The sequence below is a fragment of the Meleagris gallopavo genome, chromosome 17 (genome assembly GCF_000146605.3).
Source record: "Meleagris gallopavo isolate NT-WF06-2002-E0010 breed Aviagen turkey brand Nicholas breeding stock chromosome 17, Turkey_5.1, whole genome shotgun sequence".
In the NCBI taxonomy this organism is placed as follows: domain Eukaryota; kingdom Metazoa; phylum Chordata; class Aves; order Galliformes; family Phasianidae; genus Meleagris; species Meleagris gallopavo.
Window position 1 is genome coordinate 6218798 of NC_015027.2, and position 11175 is coordinate 6229972.

Genomic DNA, 11175 nt, shown 5'->3' on the forward strand with positions numbered 1-11175 from the left:
ACTCAAGTACTCATGGAAGCTTTTGATACCAACCTTTGCTTTCAGGTTTAGGAAAACTAGGAGAAGTCTCACTTGGCTTTATATTCTCCTTGTTTCCAGCTGCAGAATTTTGCCTCTGGTCCTGAAGCCTGGTATCTTTAGCTAGAAAAGAAATTGCCAAAGTTATTCTCTGATACACAACTAAAACTGAATAAAAAGAGATGAGAAGATGGGAACAAAGGAGAGATTTAACCATGTTTAGCTTATGAAGGAAAATCTCTATGTTACACATTTTCTGCTAGCTTTTTAGGGTCTGGAGAGTTATCCTTCCTTTGCCCATCCTATGGCTATTAAGTCACATGAAAGTGTCCCAGACCTCACTCCTCCCAATCATATACAGATTCTTTGCTAGGCTGAAAAAAAACTTTAAAATGAAAGGAAGTTATTTCCCATAGAAAAGCTCTTCATATGTAATTTTACAAATATTTGAGAGTCAGATCTTTATGACTGTGCTCTTGAAATGTTTGTTCTTTCACTATGCTTCTAACATTCTAAGAAACCAGTGATCTGAGTTTCTTCAAATGAGAAAACAGCAAAAAAAAACATTAAAAAAAAATCCTAAATTAGGTCAAACATCCACACTTCCATACCTGATAAAGGGCAGGGGAAATTAAGTATACAGTCTAACTAAAAAGCCTTTTGAGCCTTACTTCTAAGTCATCATCATGGGGAAAAAGGGAACTCAGGACATGAAAAATCAAGCGCATCAGTCAGAATTTTTGCCATCATTTAATAAAGCAGCTTTGCTCTTGTAAAGGCATTTTCATTTTCAGAGATGAGGCAAGGGAAGCATCTGCCAGCTAGTGAGGGTTACTCACCTTCATTGGAAGGGGTAACTGCTCTGTTGGATGCAGGGCTGGCAGGTGTCGGAGAGGCAGCTGGAACAGGCATGGCAACAGATTCAGTGGGAATAGTACCAGGTTGAGGAGAAGGCAGAGCTGGTCCTGCAGGAGTGCTGCTTTGCCTTGGGGACCTAGGCCTGTGTGTTTTAGGGGATAATCTTGGAACTAGAAACAAACAGGAAAAAACAGTTATAGGATAAGTTTCCTCATTTGCTCAGCATTTTGCTTAATTTTAAAATGACTAAGAACATGCTTTAAAATATTCAATGGAACATTATCTAGTGACTGAAAACCTGTTTACCTTTCAGGTACATCTCCTAGTTCTTTACAATGCAGCATTTCAGGTAAATGGTGCCATTTTCCTGCAGTTTGTCCCCTAACATACATCACTGCTCTGCAGATCCACCAAGAAACTGCAATGTGGTCTCTGGCCCCTCAGTGGTACAAGAGCTCACATTAACAAAGTTTCAGACAGAAAAGAAAAAAGGTGGTTGCATCTCCATACAAACAAATAAAAAATGTTTTTTGAAATGCTGGGGGGAAGGAAAAAAAACAACAACCAACCACCTTCCACTTTACAGCATGACCTCCTTTGGAGGTTTGCCAGCTGCAAAACAAAAACAAAAACAAAAAACAACCCAGCATTTCTCATTGAAAGATTTGATGTCCACTTTTGTCCCTGCATTAAAGCAGGAAAGAAAGCTGTGTGTTCTTTAAAAGTTAAGTTGTACCTCCTGCTTCCTGCTCATCCCACAGTGGCTAGTTAGTTCCTTTATGCCACACATTCATACATAAACTTCAAGTGAGCAAGAAGAAAGAAAAGTGAATTGTTTAACAGTTCTACTTGCATGTTATTGATATATAAAGTTGGGGTAGGAAGGGAAGATGAATTGGAAAGAATGCCAGAACAGAAGTGTTTAAAACTTTTCTACAAGGCAACCAGTTCTACGGGATTGTCTATGCGTTAGGCAGTAAGTCACATCTGCTTTCTAAAAAATGCCTTTCCATTGCCCTTCTCTAGAATTCTAACACCACTAAAAAGTATCGGACTCTGAACTGTTGCTCACTTGCACCTGGAATCAAGAAAGCACTCAGCTGCTGACGACTGACCAGAACACAGTCCCAACTACAAAACCAGGGCTGCTGTCACAAGACTGAGCTTTACATTTAAAGTCAAACATGGAAAAAAAAAGAAAAAAAAAAAGTGTTAGCTGATTCAGAAAATACATTGATTCTATCTGCTACTACAGTACTTATGACAAACACAACACAACCACTTAGAATCTGCATCGTTTTTTAAAGAAAAAGTACATCCAACTTCACTTGAGCATCATTTCGTCTTCTCTTGTAATGCCAGCCTTCCTCTACCCAAATCCTCACACCTTTCTAAACCATAACAATCCAGCTAGGCTGTCACTAACCAAATTCAGCAGAAAAGTATCTAACTTTTTCTCATCTCCTTTAATAACATGCCAGAAGGTTATTTCTTTCAACAACTCCCACATTTTTCCTTTCTTACATACAGCAACTGACCTATCCTCTCTGCAATTCAGACAGTATTACACTTTAAGGATCAACTCACCAGTTGTTTCACTCAACTACCTGGTAACATCCTTCTCCAGCTTCATCTAAGCAAGCTAAGTTAGCAGACCAGTGTATTCAGAGCCTGGGTTGTCTAGAAACGCAGAACTCTGCTTAGCATTAAGACTCTACGATACTCCTGGCAAGCCATCTGCAATAAGCCAAGCTTTACCTACCCCCACTGACAACTGATGACCACGTCCCACCTGAAGGGCTGCCTCGTGCCACTGCAGTAGTAGATGCTTCCCCTGGTGCATTATGAGATACAAATTCTAAGCCACTTGAAATTGTACCCCTACCAGTAGAGACTCTGTGACCTCGAGGGTGCCGTTGTGCCTTAGGAGACATCCGTGGAGGCCCTGAGAAAAAGAAGACAACCCCACACAATAAGTACTCAACATCCATCACAAACCATACTCAAGTATACTGTCTGCTTATAAAAGTGCATTTAACCTAGTAACTCACAATAATGCAATCACACTGGCATAGACTAGAACCAGGGATCTATGAGACCAAAAAGATCAAGCCACTGGTCCAGCCAGACTAGCAGCATCCTCATCACCTTACTAAGAAAAAGTATATAATTGATATTTAGAAGTTTTACCAGATTTAAAAATTTGAATCCAAGCATCCAATATTGCTTACAGCAAGAAAAGCCAAAAAAATTAGTGGCCTACCTCCTGCTGGATAATCACAGCTCCAGGCATCAAACAATTTCAAGAGGAAAAAAAAAAGAAAAAAAAAAGGATTGCATTGTTTTTGTCAGGTGGTCAGTGATGCCAAACATTGATTTACAGAGCAGCTGCCAACACTGGCTGACCAACGCTGTAGGGGAATTCCAGCAGATCATTCTGCACAGAGCTGAATTGCCTGCAGCAGGTCACAATTCATTAACAAGTCAGCAAAATTGCAACTAAACAAGTTATTGTTATCCCAAGGTTCCAGTCATGCATGTTTAACACCAGAAGCTGAAGTCATAAGAGAACACAGTAATTCTGAACAGTTTATACAGCTGCCACAGAAAAGTTACACTCAAGTCTAAGCAGCCATACAGTCTCTACAACCTAACAACATTTCCTTTATAATATCAGATTCAAATGTTGATACCCTAAAAGGAAAAATGGTGCATGAGCATAAGACAATCTGGCTGATTACAGTTCATTTTTCATTTAGATCAGTAACAGAAGTACAGGTAGCAATTTCTTGGTTTCATTTATATAAGGCTCTAAAATACCAAATACCTCTTCTGGTTATAAAAACTTTAAACATTAGCCTCTTTTTTAATCATGAATCTAAAGCACACTTGAATCCAAATTATATACAAGCAAGTATTTTACAGAATACACTTCCCAGCAATTCTCATGTTGCAGTAAGCAGTTCACTGCATGCCTGACAAGTCAATCACAAGCGCTCAAAAAATAACTGAATTTGTACACGGATTCTTTATATCTTGCTACTTCAAAGAAATCTCACACTGATAAATCTAATTGGCGTAGAACACCGTGCAGACATGTTTGCTACTGTCCACTTTTTGGTTATGGATCATGCTGAGCATTTATCAGGCAAGCTGTAGAACATGCTACTGATTCAATGAGCATGCTTCTCTAACCTGGCTCCAGCAGAGCCTATGATAGCAGAGAGTGTGCATGTTTCCAGGGAGCTGAAGTAGCCAGCTTACATTTTTCCAGGATTGCCAGACTGTGCTGTGCAGGACAGTTTTGGGTTTTTTTTTTTATTTTTTAAGTGCACTTACAAATTTAGACTTTTTTTTCCTTACTGTACCCTCAGACTACAAATACATTTAGTTCAGATTCTACTGCATAAAGTTACCAAGGATCATGTGTCAAAGTTTCCCTGCATACATTCGGCTACTAGGGACTTGTCCTGCCTCAATACAAACTTAGACCTAATGTTTTCTACTGATTCATCTTTGAAGCAGCTCATCCTATCCCATTCCACACTGCACGTGTTTAAATATAGTGTTCTTTTTTTAAAATTAACTAAAATGATTCAATCACCTTTTGTTTAATTTGAAACTGCTTTTTGTGAAACAACTGTTTTCATATATTTTTTAGATTTTTATAATTTGATATTCCTAACAGTGCTCTCTAAACTTATCGGGTCCTGCATGTTGCTGTTGGTTAAGACACTGAGCAGCGTTTACAAAGCTGAGTTTATTTCATACCAACTTGGGAAATTTCACAGCTTTATTTTGTTTTTGTAAAGCTCTTCAAATAAAAAGGTTAATAGAAATAGTCTGATAAACTAAAGTTAAACACAAATTATAGGTTAAGTAATGAAGAGGAAAAACAATTTTGTAATTAAACTCACAAAGGAGTTAAACAAAGACAAACAAAAACATGAACAAATTGTGGTATTGTACCTTCTGAAGACATGCGTTTAGGCATAGTAGAGACAGGAGCTGGAGAACCATGAGCAGAGGGGTGAGACGGGGGCCTGGAGGGCCGCGAGGGGGGCCTGGAGGGCGGCCGTGTAGGGGTGGCTGCCCGAGGTGGAAGAGAGTTGGGACCTGACTGGTAGCGAGAAGGTGGGCGAGAGGAAGGAGATGGGCAAGGCGATGGCCAGGGAACACCTGACAGAACAAATGATATGAAGGAAAGTATAAAAACTAAAGAAAAATTATGGGGAAAAAGGTCAACAGAAAAAAAGTAAAATATGACAAAATGATTTCTCATGTTTAACCCTTTGGGGGTAGGTTAATTTATTTCCGCAACCAATAAAATAGTCTCTGTAAGGTTCTTGACTCTGCTTCAAGTCAAATTTAGTATCTGAATGTCACAAACTCCCCAAAGGGTTAATTAGGATCTACAAATACTACTAAGGAATAGACAGTAAAGTTTGATCTGTTAGCCTATCATATATAAGCTCTACGGTACGCATCGGTCCTCCACCAGCTACCAGAGGTTCTCGTACAGTGGTTCGTGTGTAGGACTGAACGCACAAACTGCTACTTCCAAACCAAATGATGAGCAGTATCAATTCTAGGAACTGTATCTTTACAAAAAACAGCGGTGTTCAGTGTCTGAATCCTGACATCTATGCCTCTATCAGTCACCTGCGGTATTAATGTGGTATTTTAATCTAGGATATAGGGTTCATTGTTTTCAAACCAAATAGGTTTTATTTATAAGCCATTTTCAGTATGCTATGTGTATGATGTTGATTCAGCAAAGTAATAGGATGGCACAGACCACAAATAGTACAAATTTCAACTTGTTTGGGCAAGACTCAGTTGTACATCCTTTTTACATTTGATTCTATTTAAGAAGAAGGTTTCACTTACCTTTAAATATTTCTGACTTCCTCTCCACATAGAGGCACTTGAGCATTATGCTTTTTTTTTTTTAAACTATTATTATTTTTAATTCACAGCAATCTCATTTAATAGTACTTTTATCATATAGAAACAATGCCTCAAAGGTGGGCTACTGCTAAAGTCCATCTCTCAAAAACGGGTATTCAGTTTATAAATCACCAATTTCTGCTATTCAGTGCCTAGCAATATCCATTCATAAATGTTACAGCAGAAAATACTCAAGTAACTATTTGGAGAGAAGACTTGACTGATTTTCCTGTAATAACTTTTCCTAGTTTCCCATCAATGGCTCTTCCACCCACATGATGGTGAAGCCAGTGAGTTACTTTCTCCTCTATAATAGGAAGCAGAACTCATCCAAGCACCAGGAAGGAAGGCACACGCCTCCTCCAGTACAGCCACCACCTCCCTTTCACTAGATGTCAGTATTGCTATTCCTCGAGAGAAAGCTAAGCAGTAGTATAAAAAAAAATACAAAAAAGCAATTTTTCATCTTTAAAGCTGCAGACTGCACCATCATCTAACACAAAGGTAGGAAACAAGTGACACTGCTGCTCTGCAAAGCTACATACGATGCATTCAAATGAATGTTTTGTTATCAATACCTTAAACCCAGATGAAAAATCACCACCTCTGTGTTAAATGATGCATGCTAAGCAGCTTGTTAAATACACATACTAAAACCACATCATATGCAGTTTCAACAGTAATTAGGTAATTTATTGCACTTTTCTAAGGCACATTAATTTCAACTTCAGATACTTGCCTCCGTTAACTACTCTTTGATCTGCTCCAGAGTTAGGACTGAAATCTGAAGTGTGGGATCCAGACCTTGAAATTGGTGGGCCTGATCCAGACTGGCCCATCCTTGGTGAATTTTGTCTTCCACTTCCCCAAGACAGAACATCCCTGTTTCTCCCGCCAGGTGGAACGTACTTACTTTCCCTGAAACACAGCAAATTTCTATCAGTGTTGAGGAAGATCTGGAAAATAACGAGTTTAAGAACTCTTTGCTGATACTTCCTATCTTTCTCAAAACAAGCTCAAAATACAATCAGAATTTGATCAAATATTCACCCTATGAATTATCCTTTGATACTCACTACACTTTTCACTTCTTAAGAGCCCAAAGACACTGAATGCATTAGTACTAAGGCCTGAAATTCTCCATGACATGCTGAAACCACTGCCTTTTCCTGTAATTTGGTATGAATTCACCACAGTGAAATATAAGAACGGAGAAGTCTATTTCATTACAGATAATACAGGGCCAAGTAGAGGTGTACAAGTCAGCATGAGTGCCAAAACCAGCAAGTGATTGTTTACACAAGATTCCTAACCTAATCAGCCCTGCTGAAAAAGCACAGTTTCAATGAGTAAATTGCTACTGTACCAAAATATGTACATCATTTAAATGAAAATACTATTCATAGTGTATGCAAGTACCTAGTGTTCACACCATGACCTTCTCGCTCATTAGCATTTCTCTGAACAGCAGTATATTTTTCTTCTTCTGTTCTTTCATCATTTTCCAAGGCAACCCGAGCTTTGTATTGGGCACTTGATTCAATTTCCTCTGCTAATTGAGTTGCTCTGGCTTCCCGTTTCAAAAACTCTTCTGAATTATCTCTTTCTAATGGCACCCTGAAAGACAATGGAAGGCAAAGAACATCTGAAATGAATTCAGAAGTACAAAGAACCTACAAAATTATATAGCATTAATTCTAGAAGGACAAATTACAAACCAAAAAAAAAAAGAAAAAGAAAATAACACGCAAGCTGCTTTTAAGCCAGGAGACTTACAATGCTTTTTTAAGGATAGCAATATTTCTGGACTGGTTTGACATTATGGACAAAATCAGTGCCATTTACCTGCCTAGAGAACCAAGGTCAGGATGCAAAGCTTTTTCTTATGACATGAGGATGCCCCAGTCCCTAAAAGTATGCAAAAGTCTCCAACTTTTAACAGGGCTGAGCACATTAGCAACAAAAAGGTCTTAGCCCATTATTTAGATAGGAAGCTAATTCAAGAGACCAAATGTGAGTTGCTTTAGCAATTTACACATTCACAAGAGATGTAAGAGTCCCAACACTACTGAAGTTAAGAGTTACAAACTTAATCCTCCAATAATTCTAGTCGCAGATTTTCAGTTCTTCCAGTTATGAGTAACTGCAGAAGAGACGAATGCAGTACCTTAGAGCATGGGACCAGAAACCCAAGACTCATTTGCCATGACCTGGAACCTCAAAACCATTCATTCTATGCATTACAATATTAGGTAATATCACACTGCAACGAGCACACGTAGCCCTTTTGGGAAAGCCACCAAATAAGAACTCAATACACAAGCAATGAATTACTAAAATAATGAACTACGACATGACACCACAACTGAGCTGACACTTCCTTCTGTCCATCTGCCATTGCCATTTTTCACCTGTTCTAATTTTTGTGTCAAGTTTTATGAAATAACTTTGTTCTTTGATTTTGGTTCAAATTTTAAAGTTCTGAAGGTTGTTTCATTGACTTTACTTTAGAATATGCTACATAGAGCTGAGACTCTGACCATGCAATGCTTGGTATTAGATAATAGGTACGGCACTCATTTAGGATAATATAAACAAAGAACAAAGGAAGTAGTTGGAGAAACAGCCCAAGTAAGAAATAACACACGCAAGATTACTCAAGTGTTGGTGACAAGGCTATGAAAGCAAGTGGCTTTGCCAAACTGTAACACATAGCTTTGCTACTGCAGCAGAAGTCTCCCTCCTCACACACACTTTTGGCCAGCTGCTGCCATTATCAATGGTGGCTAAGAGGGCGAAAGAGAAAGCATGGCCTCAGAAATAAGATACATGTGAGCACAGCAGCCATCACCACAGCCAAGGAGCGTGCTCATGCCTTTATGCAAACTGACAAACCATACTTGCTAATGCTAAGCTCTGGGAAGATAAAATGAACAGTAAACCCTATGCAATCCTCCAATTGCACAGGTAAGCAGTTAGCTGGACCATGCTCATCATATGCTTGGAAAAATCAGAATAAGTTTCCCAACTAAAGCGACAAAATGCAAAGCAAGTTGCTTGGCTAGGAAATAATGGAATTTGTCTCCAGCAATTAAAAGCCACCTTCATGTTCTTAATTTGTGTCCATTAATACCCATAAAGCGGAAAGATCGCAGACTAAAGTTCAGAAGCACAAAAAGTACTTCAGTGTACTTCATTGCTCTAGGAACAGTTTCCCCAGGATGCAGACATATGCCAATTAGGCTTTTGTTAAAACACATCTATAATGTGACAATAAAACGTTAAACAAGAGATGTGCAGACAAAAAAATTAGAAAATAAAAATAATCACTGCAATTCCTGGACATTCACAACCAAGTTTTATACTTTGTGGGTAAAAAGAGGAGGAAAATAAAGACATTTCATGCTGGCTGTTCAACATCTGCAACTGGTTTGTGTTGTAGTTGCAGTGAATGCTATAGCTGCAGACTACTGGGAATGGGTCCAGGCTGCCAAAGTAAGCACAGCAGACTTCATACTTCTTCTATACTCAAGTTGTTATTATACTGTAACTAAAACTTTAGGTCTGCACAAGTCTGCTAAATAAGTTATACACAGCACAAACCCCCCGAAATATCAGCAGCATTTCAAGACTCCAGTACCTACGCTATGAATAATCACAATAAAATTAGGATTTAATCAGACTGTTCTGCTGGGTTAAACACAAACTGTGCATATGGCAGCTACATAAAGACACATTATAGTTCCACCATTTGGTATTTTTCACTCTACTTGTAAAAGTTTTTCTAAGAATTAAGCGTTATTGCATGCCTAAATTCAGAAAATGTTGCAACGGGAATGAACTGTGCCCATGTAAGGGAATATATACAGATTGCTACATAAACTATTCACAGAAATCTGGCAAGGTTTCTTAAGCACTATTCATTCATTATTTTTTTTTCTGTTATTTGATTCCAAACCTTAAAAAATATATAAAATTATCTTGAGAATACAAGTTTTGTCACATCAGGGAAAACATTAAATACAAAACTAATAAGAAAATATTTTAGAACTTACGTATAAGAAGATAAACTGCTGTCATATGTTGATATAACACCATAATTTTCTTCATTGTAACGAAACATGTCATTGGGATCCCATCCATTGGACTAGAAGAAAATAATGCTTGTTTTTCAAAATGTCACTGGAAACACGTTCCCTTAAAAACAAGAGCTGGTGGCAGGAGTCAAACCTTTTGCTCTTTTGTCTTGGCTCACAAATTCACTGTTCATATCATAAAGTTAGCAGAGCCACAATTTATTTCAGGGGTCTTTGTTCACCAGATGTATGTACTTTTCCTAAAAAGCCAGGTAGGTTTCTTATTTGCTTTGTGGTTGGTTGCTTTCTGTTTTCTAAGCACCATACCCACTCTGTACTAGTTAATGGCCAACACACAGTATGCAGCTCTGAACGTTAGCAGCATCCCTTGCTATGACAAGCACTGATACTTCCCAAAAGCACTATTAATGCAATTATCTCAGACACACACTGCAGGCAGAAGACCCCTGGTGATCAGGGCAACTTCTCCACTTTACGAAGTATGCTATTACAGCACTCAAGGCTTTAACCTTCACAAATGATTAATGTTTTGAGTGTTCCATAAAAGCACTGACAGCATTAGGTATTCCAACAAATCTCAGCTGTACAGTACATACACCAAAATTGACAGGGTAACTGTTCCAGCAAGACAAAGTTAATATTCTCCAAAATAACTTGACTCCATTCTTGCTTTTAACACAATGCAGCACAAAACCTTGCTAAGAAGAAGTGCTTGCATGGTTGAGTAAAAGCTGACTGCTATGATATACAAAGAAGCTCCATTTAAGAACATACTCTTCATCTAACGATGCATAATCTGCTGAGATTGTACCTGTGCTTATTAAACCATGGGTCAGTCTCCTATCAATTTCCTTCATCTTAGCTCCAAGACAGTTAGCTAAGCACAATTTCACCATCATTTACAAACGCAGTGATCGTCAGACAGGAATGTTCTGATTAAACATAAGTGACTTCAGTGTGTTGCTGAATGTGGAGATCTTAATAAAAGCTCCTTTTTCAGCCACTCCTTGAATCAAACATGTTCCTTACCCCAGCAGCTGCCATTTGTCAATATTTGCCAAAAGTGGCATTTGAAATCCAGCTATTCTTGTTCAAATTTTAAGAAAGTGCTGGGGCAGCTGCTAGCAAAGACTGGACATATAGTGATATAGGCCAGCATCTTTAGCCCCATTATTAGATTAAAATGAAGGAATGTCTGTGGCAAGGCACATCCAGAGAAGCAGCCAGCTTTCTAGAGACCTCCAGAACCAAC

The 11175-nt window shown here is 38.5% G+C and overlaps 1 protein-coding gene across 1 annotated transcript in view; it reads right to left on the reverse strand.

The window, feature by feature from the left end:
- The window catches only part of ATXN2 (ataxin 2), a 42722-nt gene that overhangs the window by 22223 nt on the left and 9324 nt on the right, over nucleotides 1–11175 (reverse strand). Inside the window, exons 5-11 of the mRNA XM_019620918.2 lie at nucleotides 9882–9973; nucleotides 7246–7443; nucleotides 6566–6744; nucleotides 4846–5055; nucleotides 2639–2821; nucleotides 858–1046; nucleotides 34–141 (exon numbers count right to left, since the gene is read on the reverse strand). Coding sequence (XP_019476463.1) covers nucleotides 34–141; nucleotides 858–1046; nucleotides 2639–2821; nucleotides 4846–5055; nucleotides 6566–6744; nucleotides 7246–7443; nucleotides 9882–9973 — 1159 coding nt within the window. The remainder of the gene's footprint in view (nucleotides 1–33; nucleotides 142–857; nucleotides 1047–2638; nucleotides 2822–4845; nucleotides 5056–6565; nucleotides 6745–7245; nucleotides 7444–9881; nucleotides 9974–11175) is intronic.